At 46.8% G+C, this 25,273-nt stretch overlaps 1 protein-coding gene across 3 annotated transcripts in view; it reads right to left on the bottom strand.

The window, feature by feature from the left end:
• The window catches only part of FGF12 (fibroblast growth factor 12), a 217,973-nt gene that overhangs the window by 91,508 nt on the left and 101,192 nt on the right, over positions 1 to 25,273 (bottom strand). The window contains exon 1 of one of the 3 annotated variants that reach the window (XM_015637865.3): positions 6,006 to 6,917. The exons of the other annotated variants lie outside the window; for them this stretch is intronic. Within the exon in view, the coding sequence (XP_015493351.1) occupies positions 6,006 to 6,204 (199 nt within the window). The 5' untranslated portion in view covers positions 6,205 to 6,917. Of the gene's footprint in view, positions 1 to 6,005; positions 6,918 to 25,273 lie in introns of those variants that run through there. 3 annotated transcript variants of the gene reach the window in all.

Here is a 25,273-nt window from a genome sequence, read left to right as displayed (position 1 = left end):
AGGAAGGAAAGCAATAAGCCCAACTGCGTTTTCACTTGCTCCCCACCACAGTAAGACTCATGATGATGTTTGTCTCTCAAACAGCCTTGTCAGCTCCCATGGCAGCTCTGCTCTCCTCACTGCCCAAGTCAACCTGATTATTGTTTTGGTTAATAGGTAACCTATCTGTTAAAATATGAAGTATCTGGTCTACTGGAATTATTCTGAATTTGTGTTGAATTCAGAAAAGCAAGGATGAAAGGAAGAAAGAAAACCTTGTCTCCATTTTGGTATTTTTTTGGAACTCCAGCTTTTGGGTTTATATTTCAAAGGAACATTTCATTTAGAAGAATACCTGAAAGTTAAAAAAAAATACACATATTAGAATCTTCTAAATGAAATTGCACCCTTTACCCCACCTCCCCAAAAAAACCACAACCCAACAGCTGTATTAGTCAATGATAAATTGATTTATATGGATCTTTTATGGTGAAGGAATATAATCACTTATGAACCACTTTTTGCCCTGACTCTCCCGTTTGGCTGGTGATGGAGGAATCAATCATTCATACTGATCTAATGGTGAGCCTCTGGTGGCTAACGATTTCCACTGCTCTCACAAGCACAGCTACCCCTGAGGCCATGGGGACAGAGGATATCCATCCCTCTCAGAGCTTGGATGATTTCCATGGATTTTCTTGGCATCAACCTTACTCAGTCCAGAACTAGTACGAAGCAGCTTACTGACTGACATGCACACCCATGGGCTGTGTCAGGAAGCAGGCTGGCAGCTGAGTTTTCCATGCTCTGGAGAAAGCCAGGAACCTGCAGCTTTTCCCCAGATTTTAGAGACTGAGAGCTCTGGGTTGCTATCTGACCCCACAGTAACCGAGCACAGCCAAGCACCGTGACATCCACCACATCTGCAAGTCACGAATGTGAGTGATACCACCCCCAGGGATCAACTGGATAAAATGAAACCCATCTGCCGAGCTGTCACGAGCAGGAGAGCCTCTTCCTCCCTCCTGATTATGTTGGCATTCATTAGCAAGGGTGGTGCAGAAGGAGCTTACAGCACTGCCCCAGCCAAGGAGGACACATGCCCTCAGGACTGTGCCCTTGCCCTTGCTGCTATCCAGGCTCATGTCTAGCTGGAGACTTGGCATCCATTGCCCTTAGCTAGCACTTCTACAAGCTCTTGCTGTCCAGGTGATGCCACATTTCCAGCCATTTCCATTCCTGTCAGCCACTTCTTAGATACAGACACAGCACCAAATTCTGCAGAGGAGCAGGCAGAAGAATGAGATGGACCCTCCTTGGCTGGGCACACACCCAGACATGCATGGATACACTTCCAGAGAAGAGCTGGGATCCAGATGGAATTCTCCTGCAGGGAGCAGCTATCCCTGGGTAATGCAGCCAGCATTCTGACAGTAGCAACAAAGTGGACAAATTCCACAGGTTGGGCAGGTATTACAGCTGTTCTGAGATGCACCACTCCACAAAAGCAGGCAAGCACTGTGAGCTCAAATGGTGGTTTTCACCCTGAGCTTCAATCATCATTTTCACCCTGCATGAAATCGGAAAGGACTTCAGTATTTAAGTTGAGGAATTTAACAGCTTGCAGATGACAGACCTCTCAAATATTTTAAATGTATCTCTGAATGAACAAAGTCCTTCTATGTCCTTCAATTAAAGCTGCTCTTATATATTACTTATACTGTTGCAAAAATATTTACATCCATCTATTTTAAGTTCCAAATCTCTATTTATTATTCAAAATAAGAAATACCACAAAGGGAAAACAAGTTTTAAGTTACTGCTTTTTCTGTGTGCTAGCCATTTCCTTCACTTTGGAAGAAGCCTTTATATATCCTAAAGGAAAAGCATCTTTTCCCTGGAAGAGCACAAAATATGTATCAGACGGGGAAAAAAAAAAGAATTTAAAAAAACCCTTTTTTTTTTTTCCTGGGGTGAAAAGCCTGTTTGAGAATGAGCTCTGCATTCTGAGCTGGTAACTTATCTATAAAAGCAGCATCTGAGGGGACGGAGACAATGCTACACAGTCCTTGGCATTGCCTGACCCAAAGCTGCCTCAATTCAAACATGATTTCCCCAAGTAATAACACCTTTTCAGTTGGGGCTTTCATTTCATTTCATTTCAGTCCCCACAGACATTGTGCCTGATGCTCCAGCCTGTTTCCCTTCATGTAAGGCTGCCAAACTGCTCAGCTTTGCTGTTCAGTGGCCATGGCATGATGGAGGGCCACCTCTACCACAGCTCTCTGGGGTTTGCTCTGCCTGGGAAGATGGCTGGTGAAGCAACAGTGACAGCTTGCATAAACAAGCTGGACCCACCAGCCCAGGCTTTTTGGACTGCTATAAAACAGCTGAAGAAGGAACATGCTTGGATGCTTTAATACAGACACAAAGAGGATGAAAGTACTTGGTTCAACTCTGCTGGCAGGGAAGTCATATGGAGAGAGCTGCTTGTCTCGTCTCCTGCATTCAACTCTTGGATCCACCAGTCCCTTGAGGACCTCTTGAAGCCACACCAACAAGCCATGCCATACAGTAATTTCTTTTGAATTCTTTATCGAGTCACTGAGGTTCAGAGCAAAATATATAATTTATAAATGCACAATTGTAGCAAGTGACCTGTATTAACTCACAATAATTGGGTTAAGCCCACATGTCCAAATGTTCAGTTTAGTCCACAGCACTCAATGTCCTTATTTGGCCTATCTTACACCAGTAAGTCATTTTGGAGCAAAACACATCCAAGAGCTCCAAAAGAACACACTGTGCATGTGAGACAGCGGCCTTTGCCCACTGAAAAGACAGACAAAATTTGTTCTCATTTTACAACACAGTCCCTATTGGAAACAACAAATGTGATGTTTGTTTTCCCCAGGAGCAGATCTCTGTGATTACACTAGATATCCCTGCATGGATGTGGCTCCCCATAACTTACCAAAACCTTTGAGCACTCATGCCCAGTACACGAGACTCAGCTGCTCTGGGGTGCAAACTCTCCCTTCCCATACAAGAGCAGGAGTGTGTCACTCCCCACAGGCTGCAAAGTGGAGCACAAGGTGCCAACCAGTGCCAAGTACCTCTGCTCACCCACGTCTTTACTGAATATTTTAGTTACAGTTTGAGTCACATATTAAAACATGTAATAATCAGCTTACTTAATCGATGCTCACACAGTTACTTTACAGAAGCAAAGAGCAAAGGGAACATGAACCTCCATCAGAGTTGTATTTGTGTAATGTGCAAGCTACAGCTCCACCACTGCTGCATCCTGAGCTCAGCGGCAGCAGGGCCCAAAGTGTGCTGTGCTGGTCCCTGCATTGGGAATTAGGTCTCTGTGTCAGGTAGCTGCTCCAGAGCTGGGGTTGGTATTGCCTTCTGCAAAATGGGAAGAATCCTTTCCATTCAGTAGAGCTCGTTGAGTGCTGTAGATGAAAACCACTCCATAAATTCGAAGTATTTTGACAGTTACTCCCCACAGTCATAAGACAAGGTCATGTTTAAAAAGGTATGACGAGATCCCCTAGCACTGTATCATCTCCAAATACAACTGTACCTCTTTTCAACAGAGTGTGTTTCTCTCATTCCCTTCACTGACTTGCAAACTACTGAACCAGCATATCATTAAGTACACATAATCACTGGGGTTGTGGGTCACTGCACAATGTATGCACATTTCTTTAAACCACTTCCAATTCATTTGCATGTCATTTTCTGTGCAGAAACTGGATTCTGAAAGGAGCAAGTTATCGGGGCACAATACACTCCCTGGCATAAACAATCTGAGCAGCAGAATCCCTGTAGCATGCTGCCTCCTGAGCAGCACGCCCAAGACCAGGAATACGATGTATCAGTGAAATAAATCCCCAGTTAAAAGATGGATGTAGGGAACTAAAGCAGACACAGTCCATGGCCTTGGAAAGGACATTTAGATTATTTTTCATAGCAAGTTCATTCTTCTAGCTCTTAGATTTTATAAAATGAATACAGTACTGGTAAGAAGGGATTGACTGACAGCTCTGAAGATTGAGCAGCTCTATTTTTACAACACTGAGTAGCAGTGATCCTCCTTCTAAGTCAATAAAAAGATTTCCTAAAATCACTCTTGCCTGTAAGTTATCGAAAATTTCTCAGCATGAAAGTCCATGCAAGTTGAGGAATTCTTTATTTTCACCCATTCTTCACAGGCATTTACTGAGTCCAAGGAAGCAGAATTGGACCTGTGTAGCTGGGAGCACTGGGGTAGGACCAACAGAAAGGTTTCCCAACCACATCCTGCTGGAAGTCACTCAAACTTTCATGAGACAGGGCATCTTGGAATCTAGGTAACAGAGCTACACTTCCCAGCCCTTTTAATCCTTAGGAGACTGCATTTAATAGCAGATTAAGATGGGAAGAGGAATAGTAAGACTCCCAGTTCCTATTCTTGATCCTGCAAAGAATGATTCCTGAGACAAAATGCCAACATTTTTTGGGCAAGAGCCGTGTTCTGGTCTTGGCTCACAGATTAACTAATACATAGGATAGTCCAGCAAGCCACCACTCATCATAACTTGAGCAGGAAAAAAAAGATAGGCAACTTTTCCCCTTCGAATATTTCAAGTCATGCTATATTTCAAGTATTTTACAGCCTCTTGTGACAGCTGCTTTAAAGCAGACCATTAAAAAAAATGGTTTGCACAGCCTAACCCATGCATTGAGTCTTCAAACATTCTCATAGCTAAATATGGTCCTTGCCCCACAGCCTGTGAATTTAGAGTGCTAACAGCAATCCAGAATGATTATTCTTTCCCCTTTACTGACAACAGTGTTGAAAGAAGTGGCCTTCTATGGTGAGAGGCTTTGTCCCATTTCCTTCCCTTGCAAAGATGAGTCCCAGTCATGTACATCTGTCTACAGGCAAGAGGAGCAGCCTTAGCTACCTCTGACACCTTGGTGAAGAGTCATTACCAACAGACCTCAGCTCTGGAGAAGGGGCTTCATGGAGAGACTCATCGACAAACACTATACTAATGTATATGGAAAACATGGGAGGGTTACACAGGTTGATGGTACATCCTAATGGCTAAGTGAATGAGTATCTCTCTTTTTCAACCATTATACTTAAGAACATCTGAGCAAACTACCTCTTCACAGCAGCTTCCCAAACCAACCTCTGTTTTCTTACCTTTATGGGGACTTATAGCAGTAAAAAAAAAAATAAAGCAAGACAATAAATCATAATTCCACTCAGAAATTATGGGGGGCTATATTCTTGCCAGGTGCTGAGATCTCACGCCCACCAAGGACAGCCGAGAGCACAAAGCAATGCTCAGAACTGAAACTGTGGGTGGTGGGACTTCATTGCGGGAACGTGAGCACCAGGGTGTACACTGGGGCGAAGTTCTTCACAAGGAACCAAGACTGGCACACACAAGCACAAAAGAATAAAGAAAAGAAAGAAGACAAAAAAGGACTACCCTAAAGAGCATTTCTAGGTCCTCACAAACTCAGTACCAGGTGTAACCGTTGTGTAGCTGCCATCAAGAGCGCTTTCTAAGCTAATGAAATTCCCTGTACAACTCTGCTCTTGAAGTAGCACTTGATGGATTTAGTTATCAAATGGCCACAATTTTAACTGATCCTCAGTTTATCAATTTCCTTGTCTCCATGTAGAAAAACGAGAGACCATTTTAAAACTTAACTACAAGGAAGTGGAAAAATACAATTCTGGGTGAAGCTTGGATAGATGAAACCGCTGGGCCGCTCTTCCCGGAGGACCCTCTGTGCTCATGCTCCGGACAGTGGTGAAGGGATGCTGGCAGCAGGTCACTGCCCACCCATCCCATCAGACCAGCGGAAGAGATCCGCCAGGACCCAGGCCAAAGTTGAGCGCGGAGCAAGCCTCGCCCCCAGCCGGTACCGGGCGGTGCGCCGGGGCAGCCACCCCGGGTCTGGGGCTGCTCCTCTCCTCGCAGCGGGTTCCCACGGCCCCGGCCCGCCGTACTCACCCGGTCTCCTCCTCACCGGCCTTTTCCTGCCGCTGCAGAAGCGCACTTTGCTGAAGACCCCCAGGACATGCCTCTCGCATAGGGAGCGTCCGTCCTTGCTGGGGCTGGAGCGGCGCTTGGAGGCGGACACCCGATCGCTGTTGGACTCCCTCGCTTGCCGCTTCTGCCGGATCAGCGAGCTGGCGATAGCCGCTGCCATCGCCGCTCATGGGCCCCCCGCGCCGCTCCGCTCCGCTCCGGGGTGCGCCGCCCGGGCGCGCTGGGGCCGAGCCGCCGCCGCGTCCCGCGGGGACCGGGGACGACCCGCTTAACGCGCTGCAGCCCCGAGTCCCGGCGCCGGGGAGGGCTCAGCCGGCCAGGCGGAGCAGGGCGCCCGGGCTAACAACCATGGCTGGACGCCGGACTCCGCCGCCCATGGGTCTGTCCCCGGGGAGCGCAAATCCCGGCGCGGGCGGCCGTCGGCGAGACCCCCGGCCGGGCCGGCAGCGCCGCGTAGATCCGGGAGCGGCCGCCCCGCTGGCGAAGGTCCGCTATGTCCAAAGGATAGGGGGACGCGGAGGATCCGCGGGTCCCTGCGGCGCGGTGCCGCTCCGCTCCGCCCGGGCGCAGGCGGCGGCGCTTCCTCCGTCCGGCCGCCCTCCGGCGAGGAGCTGTGGGATGAGTCAGAGACCCTTCGGCCCGCGGGCAGCCCCGGCCCCAGCGCGGTGGCTCCGAGGCTCTGCGCGGCAGGGCGCGCACATGGACGCGGCTCCGCGGCCGGGCTCAGGGAAAGCCGCGCTGCATTTCTGTTCGCACTCCTCCTCTTTCTCCTCTCCCCCCCTACCCACTCTGCTCTCAGAGAGGGCGGGAGGGGAAGGAAAAAGCAGCCACGGGGAAAAGCAGAGGGCCAGCAAACAAATTAAAAAGAAGGAGAAAAAAATCAGATTTAAAAAAAAAAAAAAAAAAAAAAAAAAAAAAAAAAAAAAAAAAAAGAAGCGCCCGGCCGCGAGTGCGGGCTCACATCGCCGCAGCTCGGCGCCCCGGGCTCACAGCGCCATGGCTGGCGCAGCTTCTCCTGCCCTGCTCGCCGCCTCTGCCCCGGCACCGGCTCTCCCCGACGGCAGCAACCCACATCGTCCGGCCGACCGGGCGGCCGCCGAGCGCTCGGCACCGGGGCGGCCCCGGGCCCGGCTGCCGCGGCGGGGACGGCGGCGGGAGGAGCGATGCAAGGCGGGGAGGAGGTGGAGGAGGAGAAGGGCGGGGGGGTGCGGCTGCCACTGCCGCTGCTGCTCCGTGCGGGGCTCAGGATGCTCCGCGGTGCCGCCCGACGGCGGCGGGGCGAGGAGGAGCCGAGCCGCGCCCGCTTCCCGCCTGCATCTTCCTGCCCGACTCGGGAGGGGGGAGGCGAGGAGAGGAGAGGTGGGGGAAGGAGAGGGGAGGGAGGGGCCGGGGAAGCCCCCCCGGACGCCCACGCAGCGCAGGGCTGTTGCCAAGGCGGCGGGGAGCCCCGCAGCCCCGCGGCGGCTGGCAGGAGCCGGGCTCCGGGCTTCGGGCTCGGGGAGAATTGCAGCTGCTCCCGCTCGCCCTCCTCTACGCAATCCTACGTGATCGAGGTTTGGATGAGAAATACCGCGCAGGCAAAGCGAGGCAATTGCAGCTCCGCGGCGGCTCTGCCCCTCCGCCCGGGCAGACCCGCCGCCCCCGCCGGCAGCCGGGCTTCCCCGGGACCGCAGCCCTCCCGGCGGAGCCGCCCGCCACTCGTGCAGCCAACCCGGGCCGCCTCTCCGGCCACTGCTCTTGGCGCCCGAGCACCCAGCCGCGGCAGCCGAGCGTGTCCGTGGCTTTCCCTGCTTCTCCGTGGAAGCAGAGAGAAGGGACAACCCCGGCAGCCCCAGGGCTGCTCTGCCGGGGGCCGGTTCCTCGGCCGGAGAGCGGGCGGGCGGCTCCAGCGGCTGTGGGCACTGCTGGGCTGCCCCGGCCACAGCGCTCTCACAACACACCGTCATCAGCAGGTACTGGGCCGCCTCCTGCCTATCTCCAGCCACAAAACCGCACCGAACAAAACTGAAGGTGGAGATACATCTCTGGTTATCCAGAGAAGTAACTGCTGCTGCTGCTGCCACAAGGATGGTGCTCTCCCGATTTCAGGTTCAAGTAACAGGTAGCGATGGTAGCTGCTGGGTTAGTTAGGTGACGAGCAAGAGACTTGGGGAGCACACAGGTGTCGGGGTGGAGGGAGAGGGAATCTCGGCTGGGAAAAGAGGAAGGACACTGCTACACTTAGGCGAGTAGCAATGGCAGGACGGGATTAAGCCGGTCCTGAAGTGATGCGTGTTTCCAGCTGATGAGAGCATTTTAAACCAGTTGGTGACACACCCTAGGAATTACCAGCTTTAACAAAGTAATCTTCTTAACTACTTCGCTTCTAAGTTCTAAAAATTTTCTAAATTCTTCACCTCTGGACTTCAGCTCTAAATTATTTTAATGTATTGGGGGAAACGACAACTGAAACAACCACCCTCTATGTCCATAAAGATTAACTAAACTCTGGCATTATTTCCTGATTTTTACTCTTAGTCATGCATACCAAAACGACGTGGAATCAGGTTCTCCAGGCTGTTGATCTCTTTTTAACTACTGCCAACCTTTTTTGAGCAGATTTCACTATCCCAATCAATAAAGATTTTTCTTCCCTTTCCTGTAGCTAAAATGCTTCGTATTTTAATTTTCTCTATCGGATTATTTCACTTGACATCAAAGAATTATTGCAGTACAAGGTACAGGCATGGCCTAAAGAAAGCTGTTTGCAATCAGGGAATCACTGTCTGAACTGCCAGTGAATTATCCAAAGCTTCATCTTCAAAGGATGTGAGCATATCTTCATATCTTCTCAAGAAAGAGGTTTTCTATCTATATCTAAAGATACTTTTTTTGCCTGTAGTCTTCAAGTCTCTGGTGAAAAAATGCTGGTTTATCCACCCCATATTAGATAAGTTCCAGTTATTTTGACGTGCAACTAATTTGTTTTGTTGTGTAGGTGTAAACTTGGAGCAGCAGCTCTGTACTTAAAAATGATCCTAAACAGTGATAAAGTCAGTCACAGTGTTTTTTTTTCCTGATGATTTGTGGATCTGAAAAGTGAGTTGCTGCAACTCTTAAGAAGAAAGGCTTCTCCCAGGTCCTTCCTGCTTCTGCAGTGACTGAATTAAATTAAGCCAACGCCTGTGAAACTGCATGTGGTGTTGCATCTGCCAACATGCAGGTCTGCCTTTATCTATAGATGGCCAAGGAGCCCACGGGGTTTGGTTCTGAACACAGGCACAGTGCCATGAGCTCCTGGTGACATTACTGACACGCACATCTGCTCTGTGCAGGTCCAACCAGGCCCCAATTTCACAAAGCTTTCTTAAGAGCCCAAGCTTTTATAAACACCAAGCAAACCCAGAGTGGTCTTAAGCTGGAGAGTGGAAGGCCAACCTCATGATGCTCCTGCACTGTCATTCTCACAGGTGAAGTGTTACCTTTGGTGGGCTGCCAAGTGAAACAGAAAAAGCTCCATGTGCTTTCATCTCTAACAGTGGAAGTTCTCCCCTTCAACTTCCCTTTGGGTAAATAGGGCTCAAGACATTTTCCATTTTCATCTGTATGAGCTACTCCTCTTTGAGGGTAGTGTAGCCTACACTGTTCCAAACCAACTAGCCCTTGTGAGAGTCACAGGCTGCCTTCCTCATTGCTCCAATGAAAGCTGAATTGTTTGAGTAAACTGGGCCAATATGGCATTTTTCCTTAAGGAACATAATTTTAAAGCCTATTTATATACAAAATAGTATCTGTACTGTATAGTTATTATGGCAATTTTTCTTGTATGCCTCTTCTCTCCAGGCTTCGTCACTTCAGTCCCAGTCTGCAAAGCTGCACAGTGCACCCTATGAAAAACAGAATGCAAGAGTAGCACCGATTCAAAAACTAACCAAGACAGACTGCTTTGATGACATTGCAGAGATATGCCAGCGCTCCTCTTGCAGTTTGTGGAGAAAGACCCCATCTGGCACAGAGAAACAGGCAGAGGTTCAGACTCCATGTGGCTGTTGGAGGATCAGACTCACTGTGCTCACTGAATATCCCCACCCCAAACATACAGGAGACTCTGCATGACCAGTATCAATATTTCAAGACACTGCCATTTTTGATGTTTCATTCTTTTGATAAATAAACTCTTCTGTCCTTAGTGCTGAGGTTTAAAACGAAGGCCTGGCTGAATTTCAGGGCTTTGGTGACTCGAGCAGAGAAGAGATCTAGAATTGCATTCCCTTACCTTCCTAAACAGAATGATCTATGTAGGTCAAAACGGAGGTTATTGGCATCTTTCCTCAGTGAAGTGCAATAATTCCCGCAGGGTTGCTAACAGAATATCCTGTTTATCTTTCATAGAGCCTTCAAAAGCCATGGGCTGTGTTCTGTAGATTCAGTCATTAGGCATATCTCTGCTTTACTAATTCTGTACACACAGAGCTAACTACAGTTACAAACATATGCAGGTTTTTTGCTGTTTCATCTGCAGAGCTACTGAAAATGCATACATGAAAATTAAGGAAGAGATTTACATTTAATACCACTTTAAAATGTGTATGCACATCGCTGTAGTTGAATGGGAAAAAGAAAGACGCCCATCTCTGGCCAATAATTATGAATGGCCTAATTCACCATTTTACAGCAGCATAGCAACAAATCTCTTCCAATAGGAAGGCACTGTTGAGTTTGAAAGTCTGCATGCAGACACCTCTTAAGAATTGTACCAAATTTCCACGCTGTGTAAATTACATCTAAAATGTGCATTGCCAGGGCTGCTTATTAAGCATAATTAAGCCCATATCTGGGTTTTATTACCTTTATTCTTTACAAGGTAGCCCCTTGTTGCATGTCTAGCATAATTAAAATTCATGCAGCTTTGGCATTCCCCAGTCTCTCTGCGTGGGCGGACTTTTTGAAAAAAAAACATGCCTGGGTAACCTGATAAAGAAAAGACAAGACCTTACTGCATTTTGCTAGTTTCTGTGGAGGGTAATTCTGTTTACAATGCATGAGTTTGTATCTATGTTTGGATACCTAATAAGAATTCACATGGCCACTTTAAAATATGCTATTCAGGGAGAGAGATCTGGCCCTAAAACAGCAGCAGAGTACAAGAACTGGCCAGCTTTCTGGGCTGTTCTCGCACAGCTGAGCTTAGAGCTGACTTGGCCTTTTAATAAACACAGAAGAGCCTGCATCACCTGATTGCTATATTGAAATAATTCATTTAATGGGCCCTTCACTCCCTTTTTTGCCTTCAAAGATTCAATTAAACAAAATTTGCAACTCATCACAAGAAGCATTTATTAGTTTAGCTGGTGTCTTTCAAACCAGCTCCAGCCTGGAGAGAAGTTGGGCATGTCTAGGTGTTAGAGCAAGGGGCAGATACACAGTTGGCAGACTGCAGAATGGAACCATTATTGCAAAAAGCAGACTGCAAGCAGTATAAACACAACAGAACCAACTGCAGCCTAGAAAAAGAAATAACTCTACTATTTTATACACTCACTTTTTTTTTCCCCTTTTTAAGAGAAGATTTTCTACTTAGCAGGAGCTTTTATTTCTCCTTATTGACTTGTCACCCATATGAGGTGGAGGCAGGGCAACACAAGAAAGCTTCACCTCACTGAAGGGAACTGTGGCTGCCTCGAAATGAAAGCGGTGTGAAGAATTTTTCTTCAAGAAGCCTCCTGTATGGATGAATAAGACTTTTGTCTCCAGGGTTCTGGAAACACCTGCTGGGATCATTTCCCTGAAATGAAGCCTGAAAAGGAGCAGTAGCAGGGAGCATCTCAAACTGTTCCCACATATAGAGACCTCCCTGCAGACAGGCCAGTGCCTGTCCCACATGCTAGAGCCAGACCTGGTGCTCATTTAAGGTGGGGTCATCACAAATCTGTTTTTATCACCTCAGCCCAACAGTCCCATTCATCAACCATTCTGTCATTGCCTTTCCCTATGGGATCAGGACTTGAAAAGCTGCTGTCCCTGCAGTGATACACTTCAGTTGTGGCTTCCTAAGTGGCAGGAGTCCAAGATAAAGGGCCTGCAAACACCTGCCCAGTGACAGCTTTCACACAGCACTTCAGTCGTAAGGGCAGTGCAGGGAGAAGGCCTTGCTGAAGGAACTCCCATTAAGGAGTAATGAAAAGGACACTCTTCTTGCAGGTCACTTTGTGCAAGGCAGAGCCAAGAGCCCACCTTGCTGAGCCACTGGCACACAACAAACAGGTGTTTCAGGCTTGGAAACACCCACCTACAAATCTGGAAAGAAAACTCAAATATCTTCTTGCCTGCACTAGAGCTGCTGAATTTAAAAGATGGGACTGACAGCTGCCTCTCTTCCTTTCTTCCTCCCTCCACCTCCTCTTCCTCACTGGGCTTCTCCCAACACCCAGCAACTCTCTCCATCCATTTCCTTAGGGATTTTTCACCCACGGCTACCTGTCAAATAGCCTTAAGCCACAGGAACTATGAGAACCTGGAAGAGGAAAAAAAGTGTGGACTTGACATTTCACTCCAGGTCTTACACTGTAATCACAGTGTTAGAAAAAGACCACATGCCTTGTGCTTTTAATGCAGAGCAGAAGCTTGAAAAGAAACAGAAGTGAAAGAGGTGGAATAGGCACCACCGAACAACCCCACTTGTGAGCCTGAGGCTGTGTGTGAATACACACACATCATGCCCTCCTCTGTCTAAAGCAGAGTCTCAGTCCCCAGACCTCAGGATAGCAGCGCTTTTAGGAACAAGACAATTCCTACTCATCTCCCTAGGAGTAGTCAGCCATCCCCACAGTTCTCTTTAAATCCTATTTTATGACAACCTGTAGCCCATTTTGGCCTACAGTTTCAATAATTCCTGAGCTACCCAGGTCCCATGGACACTGAACATGGTTGGGACTGGATTTACATGTCACCTGCATGAAGGTGGTGTTGTCTGTGTAAAGAAGGGTTTGTAACCCCACAGTGCACCTTCAGGCCCAGGGCCCCCAGGCCTCTGGGCTTAGGAGGTCTGAGAGGCTGTCCATACTTCTCCCTCTCCCTGGGAGGAAGGAAAACTCCTCATGTTGTAGCCATGCAGCCAGACATCAATTTCAAACAAAACCATTTTCAAGTGTGTCAGGAAAAGCCTTTCAATTTAAAGTTTCCATCAAGCTGACTTTGCTGAAAGTCAAAGAGATCCTTCCTGATTAGATCTTGGCTGAGGCAAACCAACACGATTATGTGATTGAGAATGATAAAAAGGAGGGAGGGAGAGTGAAACCCCTATCATACTCCTCCAGCAGGGCTGTGGGACCACCTGCTCCACAGCAGGTCAAGGCTTGGAGATTGAAGACATTCACCTCCTTAATGCACCTTTGTGGCACTGGCATAGGTCAAGAGGGGGAGGAAGGGCCAGAAGCTGTCAAGAGAAATACCAGACTTCCTCCAGATCTGTAAATCTGTCTATCTGCACATAATGGATTCTGACAGACTTAAAGAGGCCATGGAAAGTTCCCTGATCCCAAACTTACCTTGTTCCTTTATCCAGCCTCCAAATCCACATGCCCAGGATTTGCAGCCTAAGCTAGGTCATATCTCAAATCCTGCTGGGTCAGCAATGTTTCACTGGGGCAGCCCATTGCTCTGACACTCAGCAAAGGGTCCTTCCAGTTTGGAGAGCTTGGAAGAAAAGCAGCAACTCTGACTGGTAGTTCCACTGCTATCAAGCTCTGCAGTCCAGGAGTGCTGGAACATTATTCCTGCCCTAAGGATGCCTCTGAAGTTACATTCAAATTGCATCTTACTTAACAAAACCTGCTTATTTCTCCTGCGTACTGCAAGGGCATATTCAACACTAAATGTAAATGTGAGATTACAGCTGTCATGGAGCCAGGACAAGGTTTGAAGACTCCCTCATCCCCTGCTGACCTAAAGTGCTGGGTAAAAGGATCTGGGTGAATGCACTGCTTCCCCTGCAAACCCCTGGCTTCCAAGCACACCTCTTGCTATTTGCATTGTAATTTATTTCCCTCTCCAGCAATAAATCAACTCCTCTATCTCTTCAGCAAAATGAAATCCCATGTCCTCTTTCCCTGGACTCTCAGAGCTGCTGCAATCCAGACACCAATAAAGATATCAGTGGTCTGGAAGGAAATCTAAGTTTGCCAAGGATACAAAGACTAATGCAGTAGTAATTAATGATCGCAGTAAGTCTGGTGAAAATAAACTGAACTGACACGGAAACTGAGTTCATAGAAACAAGTTTCCTTTTAACACAGCCAGATCAAATCTCTGGGGATAAATTGTGCAGTCTGTATTACTTCAAGACCGGGCAATTTTTTTTCCTCAGAAAGCAGTGACTCTGGGAATTAGGAACCATGAAAGAGATAAAGCTAAGAGGAGCTTTCTGCATGGAACTGCAGCTAGGGGAGCCCAAGCCCATGCATGCATGGATGGAGCAATAAGGAGAAAAATGAGAAATGCTCATTTGTACCAAATTTGTACAAATACATTTGTATCTAACGCAGCAAACACCAATATCACGAGTCACAAAGTCTGGTTACCACACTTCAGAAGTGGCAGAAGAAGATCGTCCGAGGACAACAAAGAATATGGACATAATGAAAGATACGAGCAGTTTGGTCTCATGGTTGCAGTGAGAGCACATCTATAGGGATTCACATGGGGCCCCTCTTGGTACTCACCTGTATTTAGTCTGTTAATACCAAGCCACTGATAGTTTGATGTTGCTGAAAAACTGGCCACAAAAGACAAATGGTTGAGAGACTTGGTATCCAAAAAAAAAGCAGAGAAAACAGCCCTGACTGATAAATCTCTCATCTCTCAGTAAGAACATTTTTGAAAGGAGGGACTGTCTCAATCCAGCAAAGTCAGAGTGAGATCTGGAGGCTGTAGTCAAGGCTCATGTTTATTGTTAGTATCAAAGGTAATTCATCAAGTGAACAACATGGCAAGAGTTGTGACGGATTTGCTATCATTTTACCCTAAGAGCCAACCTCTTTCAAAAATAGATGAGCTGATATCACAGTGCACAGGGTACAAGGGACCCTGGAGAAGCCACCCGTGTACTGAGCGAGCAGTACCTTCATCATCACTGACAAGGCTGGTCTGATGGTCTGATCTCTGATCAGGTATCTGCAGCACTGTAAATCCCACAGCTCCCTTAGGAATGTGGCTCTCTACCACCCCCAGCTGAGAAAGGCTATTTCTAACATCTAGCCCAAATCCCACTCAGATACAAGTTTCTTGCCCTACTGATTATGCCTGCCACACAGGACTTAGTAGGCTTGCTTGGTGCAGTCCTGACTTGAATTATGGTGAGACCAGACACATAATCACAACTGGTCCCTTCTGCCTGGCTTCTGACACTCACCCAGCATCAGTCGGTATTAGAGCTATGATGACAGAAATCCACTCTGAAGAAAATCTTGCGTTCAGAGTTGTTTCTTCCCCATGTAAAATGAAAATGAGACCTTTTGCAGGCCACTATGAAATGCCAGAAGAGAAGAAAGCACACTGATGTGGTAGAACTATAGGTCTCACCACTGTCCAGACCAAATCTCTACTTTTGCAGTAGGCAGAGCAGTGGCATGAAACTTGACACTAAAATTCCTGTGCAACACACACCTCTGAAATTACTATTTCCTTTCTCCCTTGTTTTGATAAAGTGGCATTTTTCAAGAGAAAAATGATTATTATGAATCTAATGATTGTTTGGCTATTCCTTCTGGACGGATCCATCACAGCCTCCCAGCCTGCACCACTCACACGTCTCTCTGACATGAATTACTGCTCCTGTCTTTTCTGCTCTCAGGCTGCTGAGCTCCCCAAGTGCATAAAGCAGAAGATGCAATAGCTATTCTAACCACTTTCTATGGCTCTATGTTTCTAGTTTCTATGGACTTTGCAAGAACAGCTTTTGGATATGGGCAACCCTGTTTCCTTGCATCCTTTATTCATCACCCCTCTGCAGCTTATATCATGGACAAGGAATTCCTGTACAGTGTGATACCTTTCTTCCTCTCTGGCCATGCTTGCCTGTCCTCCTGCTTCCTATGCACATTCCTTTTCTCACTTCAGAGACAGAGTTAGTGTCCCTTTGGTCTCCATCACAAACAGAAAAGAAGCATTCCGCTAAAGGGCTGCTGAAGCCTGCTACAAACAGGTAACTTATTGAACCTGGTGTCTGGAGACTCCCCCAGTAAGAAAGCGGAATTAAGCAGAGAGAGAAATGCCTTCTATGAGTCATGGAAATGGGCAACAGATCCTGCTTTACCCATAAAGTCATGATCTAAAGCATTCCCTGCTGAATGCAGCTGGGTCCTACAGGATGAGAGGATGAGGAGCCCCTGAGCTTCCCTTTCTACTCCCACAAAGAAGGCTGCAAAGTTCTAAATGCTGCCCTCCCACCACCCCATGGGCAGTGTCCGCTGCCCTCTGTGGCACCCAGCATGATGTCCATGGCTTATCCTTGCCACCTGCTCCCAGGGCTTTTACAGAAGCCCATGGGCACTCCTGCCCCAGTGCAGGGGTAAGGGACAGCCTCCAATCAAGCTGGCAAGACAGCCCACAGCAGTCCAACAAGAGACTGCCAGGTGTTGTCAGATGTAGGGAAACTCTCAATAAGAACTTTCATATTTCATTATGATTGAATGCTCCTGCTCAAGCCGGTTGGAAATACCATCTCCTGAGATGCTATGGGCTCACTGAAGCTTATGCAAGGTAGAGTAAACCAGGGGCAGGGCATTAGCATTTTCTTTTGGTAGCTGTGCTTGAAGTTGGAAAATGCACAAGTGTGGGGGTGAGGAGCCTGAATTAAAAGCCACTTAAGTGGGTACTTGAGTAATTATTGGGAGGCTTCTGAAGAGACCTTTTTGTCAGTAATTAAGGAGAACATAGCTTTGTGCTGGGTACAGGTAGCAGTATGGCAACAGAGATCTTCAGCACTTCATGGAGAGATGAACAGCTATCCATTGGCTGCAGAGGCATGTTGGGATTTACTGCCCAAAAAGCATCTTTCAGTCTTGAAAAAGTGCCAGAGCAGCAAAAGGGCTGAAATCCTAATACTCTCACAGTCTCAGATTTTCTGCACCAGGAAAAGGAGGCACAAAATTATTTTTATGGAACTGCCCAGTTCCTGAGGTAGCTCTACTTCAGTAGAGTTAGGTTCCACTGGTGTTTCTGTCTTCCAGAAGCTGTGTTTCAGCTCCAGAGGCTCTGTATTCCTGGGAAACCTCCCCATACAAAGAAGCAAAGTATGCTGGGCAGTTTCAGCATGGAAAAGTGTTGGCTTATGCTGCCTGTCAGTGGCTTGGGCAGGGTAGTTGTGATCTGCTTGCAAGGATGCTCTCTCCCATAATTTTCATAAGCCTGATGCAAGCTTTGTCACTCATTTGCTTGGCTTTGGGAACCCTTCTGTTTGCTAAAGAATGCCAATATACATGTTCCCTTCTCAGTGTTAAAAGGCAAATCTATTATTTCTTCAGTCCATTAGAATAGATACTTCTAGAAACTCAGATACTAAACTAGATGCTTCTAGTGCCTCTAATAGGCACGTCAGCCCACCTCAGATGCTGTAAACATGGGGTGCTAGAAGGTGCCCTCAGATGAAAAAACTGATTTGACAGGGAAGTGACTCAGAGCTACTTTTAAGTTTGCACTGACAAAGTAAGCACTTAGGAAATTAGGTGTATAGACCTGAAGCTACCAGGGCAGTGTCATTCTCCTCATTAAAGATGCAGGTAAAGAAGCCTGAAGACAGTAGCAGTAACAGAAGCATATGCAACACAAACATGTCCTTGTGAAAGAGCATAATTCATAGACACTTCACTACCTTCAACAGTTTTGAGGTCCTTGCTTATTCATCAGCGAGTCTCAGCTGTCATGAGCCAAAAAGACTTGGGCTGGGGTTATCAAAATCCACATAAATGAAACAAACTTCCAGATCTCACTGACACTCCAGGGATCTCCCTATAAGCTCCAGCATCCACCCCTTACACTATCAATGCTCTGTGCAGGGTGTGCAAGAGATCACTGTGCAGCAGACACCAGCTCTCACCCCAGTTAAACATGCCAGACTGACTCCTGCAAAGTTCCTCTTGAAAAAAAACCAGCTGACATAAGGAGGCAGACACCAGACATTTCTTCTAGAAAAGGCTACATGCTACTCCCAGCCTTATTATTTGCACATGGATAGATCCAGCATATATTGCAATTTTCTTACTTTTCTTCCTTGACTCCTGGCACAATGTAGGGTCTGAAAAGTCTTCTTTCTTTTTTATTTATTTAATCATTTGACATGGGCTCTGTCAGCTTAAATTTGACCCAGCTTTGCAATTTTATGGGGAAAATAAAAATTAAAAAAAAATATAGAGAATTCATAAACCCTCAAACAGGAAATATGCTCACAATATTGTGCAGCTTCGATGAAAGCTCTTCTTCTTAAAACAAAGAATGTTCCCTTGTGTTGTTTGAAACCCTGGCACTAAAGCAATTAAGAAAGTGAAACTGGCTACAAACTAAAGCAGAATGGACATGTTTCATAGATCTTCATTGCCCAGGCAGAAAGAAATGTAAACAGGGCATAAATAACACCAGTCAGAGGACAGATAAGCTGAAGGACAATGCTGGCACAAGAGGAAACTGGTAGAAACTGGCCAAGAATAAATTTAGACAAGAAATTAGACATGGTTTCTAGTGATCAGAAGAGCAAGACACTTCCAACAGGACCAGTGGGCACATTGTTGCTCCCATTCTGCTCCTTCTGTTCCAAGGAGGCATTTTGTGCACATTTGTGAAAAAATTATGTGACACAGCCTGCAATAACCAACCAATGAGCCAAGAGACCCTTTCTCTCATCTGGAGCACCAATACTTTCAGTCTTTCAAAAAATCTCTTTTTAGTACTCTAAGAATGGGGAGACATTTGATGTGCATTCAGTAGGGTGCTTTATTTAACCTTTGCTAATTGATCCCTCTTAAAATATATCTATACTGATAGTCTTGCACATTTGATTGATGAATTGAAGCAAGCAACAACAATTATTGAGTGTTTTTATTTAGTAGTGTCATTAAATAAAGTGAAAGCAAATAAGATCCCATAAAATACAAATGGTCTTATCTAAGAGTTGTTAAGGATGCAGCGACAGGAATGCATTCAGTTAAGTGTTTATATTGTTACCATCATTCAGACATCAGCTCCAAAGCTTATCTAATTTGAAAGCCACTCCTGCAGATCTTTGCTATTGATTGGTGCAGCCTGCAGAGACACCACTCCACACAAACTCATCCCAGAATAGGGTAGATGTCAGCTCCAACACGTGGGGTCCCCATGCCAACTGGTACCCACATCTGTCTGCACAGGTCTTTTCTGCTAGTTGGGTAATTTGAGGATACCCAGCATCATCTGGGAGAGGAGGATTCTGTTGCCAGAGTGAGTTAGGAGCAGATGCATCCTCAGCTCTTCACCCCACATTTCCCCTGACCAGGATTGCTGCTGTCTTGACTTAGCTACTACTCAGCCTAAGTGAAACATATGTTTATGCCTCTAATTTCTGCACTGAACTGCTATAGTGCCAGTTAATGTTGTTCAGAAATGAATTGCTGCTGCATAATGTACAGAACAACAAATTCACATTAGCTACATATCACAAATCAGATAATTACAAACCAAGATATTCATACGCATGTTCAACCTCTTATACGATGTAATAGGACACTATCAAAAAAGAGCTCACATTACAATGACAGTTTTGGCTTCTAGCACTTTGGCTTTTATTATAATAAACCTAATTTTCTGATTTTTATCTGCTCCTCCCCCCCAGCTCCTAGTGGCGTAGGAATTATGATTATGCCAGCTCTAAAACCAGACTGCCTGCTTTTAAAGCAGTCTTTCTCCTTGATTCACAAGCACAGCACCGAAGCATTTGAGACACAAACACTGCAGATCACCCTCAATGCCAAGAGAATTCCATCAGCCTGACCAACTTCACTTCGAATGCCACCAGACCACAGAGTGACCACAGGTGCGTACCCTCCTCCCCACACTGCTGGTTCCTCCACCCATGAAATCAGGGCAACGATGCTGCTTTTGTGAGCCTTCCCCATGGGAAAGCTTCCGAAGACACTTCCCTGGGGGGCAGATGGATTTCAGGGTGGGATTTTTCACACAATGCAGGCAAGAGGTGCTGATGGAGGGGCCCCGGCTTTCCTCATGCTCACACAGATGGAGCTGTCAGGAAGGGCTCCCCTTTCAGAAGGGACTGACACTCTTCAGCTGACACCTCTGACAGCATCCCCGCTGCCTGCAGCTCAACTTCTCCACACCTCCAGCAGAGACCCATCAGATCTCGCTGCCCCCAGGGAGGCCATACGGAGAGAGCCTGGCACAGTTACTGCAGAGCAGCCTTGGCCCCGCAGTCACCCCTGCCCCCTCACCAGCTCTTCCAGCGTGTTTACAGGATTCCGGTATTCCCGCTGCAATAAATGACAAGGTCGCCACCTTGCTTCACCAGGACTTTATTCTTCTTTATTCTCCAGTCCTGCCCCCAGAGCCGTGAGCTCAGCAGCCCAGAGGCAAGGGAGATGGAGGTGCCACAAGGTATCCACTAATCCCACCCAAGCCCACACTTGCCCAGGGCTGCACCAACAAAACCATTTTCACCAAGAGACTCATAGGTATCAGGGAAGCCTTGTCTTTCCAGTGTGCAAAACAGGGATTAGTCCTGCAGTCCTCTCGTTCTGGGGAGACACCAGGGCTTCACAAAGATGTTTCCCACTCAGATTCTTTTCCATCCTGCATAAATAAGTGAGTAATCCAACTACAGCACCATGACTAGAGTGACTGCACCTCACAGGGTTATAGGATTACAGGTTATAGGATCTCAGCACACAGAATTTGAGAAAATTTCCAGGCTTTTTTTATGCACGTGAGGAGAGTGAAAAATAGTGAAATACAGTATTGCACCAAGTTATCTTCTTTTCCTACAATGAATTTTTTTAAAAGTAGAAAACAATATTGGGATCACAGAACTATTTTATTTTACTTTAAATTAATTTTTTTCTTTCCTACATTATTTAACCCTTGAATGGTTAGTCTTGAGGAAACCGTCCCTGTCTTTAGGGGAGAGGGGAAATTACAAAATATCTTGGAATATGTCTCTCATGGAAAAATTGGAAATGCAATTAGATAAAGACTTGGAAAAAAGTAAAGCTCCCCAGGCTATTAATTTATTTAATAAATAAATCTTTTTAATTAATTAATAAATTAATAATTTATTTAATTAAAATAATAATGGGGGAGAAGGTTCTAAAACTGGAAAAACCACATTTTGCCTTTAAATCCAACACTGTTTTTTGTTTGAGGGCATCCTGGTCACTGCTTCACCCAGGCCAAAGCTTTCCCAGTTTTTTTTCCAAGTGCTTGCAGATTAGAGCAAACCTATTTTTTTTTTCCTTTTGCACGTAGAATAGTTTGGACAAGGTATTCACAACTGAGATTGGAAGGGAGTCAATGAATCCCTGTTATAATGAAGGTGAACAATCCCAGGACACAGGGATCCCCGGAATGACACACAACAGAGGGGACTGGCAGCCAAGGATGGGAGCTGGAAATGGAAAGCACTGCCACACCAGGGGACCAGAATTGCTGCTGAAACTCAGCAACAATACAAGAATCACCAATGAAATGAGGAAAGAACCAAGTTTGAGCTTCTTTTCATCAAGTAAAAATGCTGTCCCCTTGGGGATGACCATTACGTTGAGCCACAATTAGTGATACCCTACACAGGATCGCGCACTCTGTGCTGTAAGAGGTTCTCAATTAGAACAAAATTCACTGCCTACTTAAATCAATCCAGACTGGGTGTGCACCCCTGAATTTACACGGGAAGGACACCGCTACCCACTGTTATCTTACACTACGCCCCCCGAAGCGCCGCTCTGCCCCTGTGTTCGGTGTTCCCCGAGTGCCGAGGCCGGCAGCAGCACAGGCCGAGCCCGCGGCCCGCTCCCCTCACGGCCGGCGCCTGCGGAGCGGCAGCGCCGCCCAGCGGAGCCGGAGCCCGCGGCGGGAACGGCACCGCCCCGGCTCCAGCGGGAAAAACGGGGGGAAAATATTAAAGGGCGGAAAGGAAAAGACATAAAAGGAAGGAAGGAAAAAAAGAAGAAAAAAAAAAAAAAAGCGAGGAATAGAAAAGAGAAAAAGGGAAAAAAGGGGGAGGAAAAAAAAAGGAAAAGAGAAGCAGAGAAAAAGGGAAGGAAAAAAGGGAAGAAAAAAGGGAAAGAAAAAAAAAGAAGAAAAAAGGAAAGAAAAGAGGGAGAAAGGAGGAAGAAAAAGGGAGGAATGAAAAAGGAAAGAAAAAAGAAGAAAGAAATAGGAAGTAAAAATAAGAAATATGGGGGGAAAGGGGAAGATATAAGGGGGAAAGAACAAGGAGGGAGGGGTGAAGAGTGAATAAAGAGGGGGAAGGAAAAGAGGGGAAAGAGAGGGGGAAAAAGAAAAAAGAAAAGGAAAAGAAATAGGAAAAAGAAAAGATGAAAAAAAAGCAAACCCTAGAGTATAAACACAGAGGATTTTTTTCCTACAAGGATCTGAAAGGCCTGTATTTATAAACCAGGACTTGTGCACACACCAGGCCCCTCACAAGGCTCAGCAGGAGCGCTCCCCTTGCACAGGTGCTGAGCCGGGCACCCCTCCTGCCGGCGGGGCAGGGAGCTGGGGCTCCGCACGCACCAAAGCTGCCCCGGGAGATTGTCCCAGGGGTCGGCACTTGCTGGAGGCTCAGCTGGAGGAAAATGGAGCTGCTGGCAGGCCGAGATGCTCCTCTGAACACCCGCGTTTTGAGGCAGGGCTCGGACCCGCCGAGATCCACCCGCAGCCTCTGGCGCCTCTGTGCGACAAAACAGGAACAGCGGGTCGGGCTCAAGGGTGGGGCTCCCGACAGAAACTTGAAATACATCATTTCGGCTCACACCTGGAAAATACGCGCGGCCTAGAAACGGGCGAAAGGAGAGGGATGCTGAGCGGCTGCAGAGGAAGGGGCGGACAGCGGCAGCGCCCCAAAGGAGCGCGGTGTCCCCGCGGCAGCACCGCCACCTGGTGCTCAGGGACACGAGCACAGCGACAGCAGCGCGCCCTGCCCCGCCTGTGCCCGCACCCGCACAGCTCTGCCTTGCTCTCACCGCGGCTTTCCCCTCCGGGTCACCAGCCTTTGCACTCGTGGCAGCTCTGCAGCAGAAGCGCAGTTGCCCTGTTGCTGCAGGTGACAGGTCAATGAAATGATCTGCTTCATCATCTCCACGTTAAAAAAAAAGAAAAAAAAAAAAAAAAGGACATCTGCATGTGGTTTGACCACTCCATTGAATTTGTGACATTTTACAGTGCTAGTTTAAAAAAAAAACAAACTTGGAAGAACTGAAAAGAAAGAAAATTTATTTCTCTGCAAGTCAAATAGCTGCCTGTTCTTTCATGCACAAAGCTTTTTTCTAAGTCTTTTTAAGAAGTTAAAAACAGAGTGGGTTTTTTTTCTGTTGAAGTTTTGGACTAAACATGAAAAATCTCATTCCTTCCCTCCAAACTTTTTGGCACTGCACAAACCCCCGATATGTTTTTCTCCCAGCACTAAGTTAAACTGCCTTTGCACCATGCAGTCTTTGTGCTCTGTACCTAGCAAATCCAAGTGCTAGAATTTCTTGCTGATAAATGTAAAGATTTATTAACTGACACTGGAAATGCCCACTTGCTTCCACAGATCTTGCTATGCCTTACAGATCTCAAAAATCTGAGTGCATGTTAAGGTCACCTTCACTCCCTGCTGAAAATGCAACCAGCAACAGGGCAGAACGAATCACCTGTATAACAGTGCAGAGCAGCACCCCACAGCGTGTCTGCCACACTGGCCAGGGGACAGCACTGCGAAGGAGAGGGGGACTTTGGAGCAGCCAGAGGCAATCAAGTCAGAAGCTGACCAGAGCCTTGCAGTGGGCATCATTAAACACCTTGGCTTTGGTCTACAGGTAATGAGAGAGAACAAATGGGTTCAGTGTACGGTTCCACCCCTTACACACTTCCTTCTCCTCCTGCCTGGTCGTGGTCACTGGAATCCAGAGCTCACTCAGAAGCAGGAAGCAGCTGCCTAAACCTGGACCTGCAGTTTTTGCATATACAAAATTTACAAGGGAGGCAGCTTTTCCCCCCTTCCCATCTGTTTTAGCACAGTCATCCTATATAAAGATGAGAGAGAGGAAGCTTAGGTTCTGCACTTAAGCTTCCCGAATATACATCCAGGAAAATCTGGGGAGCATCTCTGGATATACTGCCAAGCTGCAAGGGACACCGATCACACAGATGTACTAACGCACCAGCTCTGGATATTACCGCCTGCAGGGTAATGTAGGTGCAGAGATTACAAACAAAAACATTAGCTAACTAGCTTGGCCTTAGCTGCACTGCTTGTTCATTTCTCTGCAAGCAAGTTGTGTTCATTTGTCTACTGCTAGATCTGTAATTCATAGCTATTTGTTTATGTTGCCGTGAGCAGTTCTCGCTCTGCCAGTCATGCAAGCCCAACATTTGTAATTTCTCCTATAAAATAGGAAATTAACATAGGAAAGAGGCTGCATACAGCTTTCCACCACAGCATTAATAAAGCACTGTATTCCATTTTAACGGAATAAAGTGGGTTTTGCTGTACTGGCTAGTTGCTCACCTGGGAAAAGGAAATTTCCATGATTCCCTTGGTCCCACATCCTGGTCCCACAGCAAAAATTGAGAATAGATCACAGGTGAAAATCTTTTAAGTTGTTCTTTTTTCTTTTCCCCCCCTCAGGAAACAGATCTATTAAGTATTTGTTCTTCAGATGATCTTTAAAATTTGCAAAAAATGAACAGAAAAAAACTCACAAATGCAGCTATTCCTGTCTGAATACCCACTTCTACTCAGAGAAAGGTGCTGGGTGTTGCTTTCACTCACCACAGAACAAGTACTGCAGAGCCTCAGTTTAAACGAACTTGAGTTGTAAAAAGCAATGCCTTTACTGCTATCTGCTCTCTGACTGGCAAATGCATTACAAAGTGAGAAAGAATGTAGCAGTCACTCATATCTCTGCCCTATTTAAATAAATCTTTGAGGTTATCTTGCCCAACAAAATCACACTGATAGAGCTCATTATTTCTAATGCATCACTACTTTCTCTCCTGGGTACTATTTTCCTTCC

The sequence above is a fragment of the Parus major genome, chromosome 9 (assembly GCF_001522545.3).
Source record: "Parus major isolate Abel chromosome 9, Parus_major1.1, whole genome shotgun sequence".
In the NCBI taxonomy this organism is placed as follows: Eukaryota; Metazoa; Chordata; class Aves; order Passeriformes; family Paridae; genus Parus; species Parus major.
Note: the sequence above shows the minus strand (reverse complement) of the source record. Positions and strands in the feature narration are given on the sequence as shown.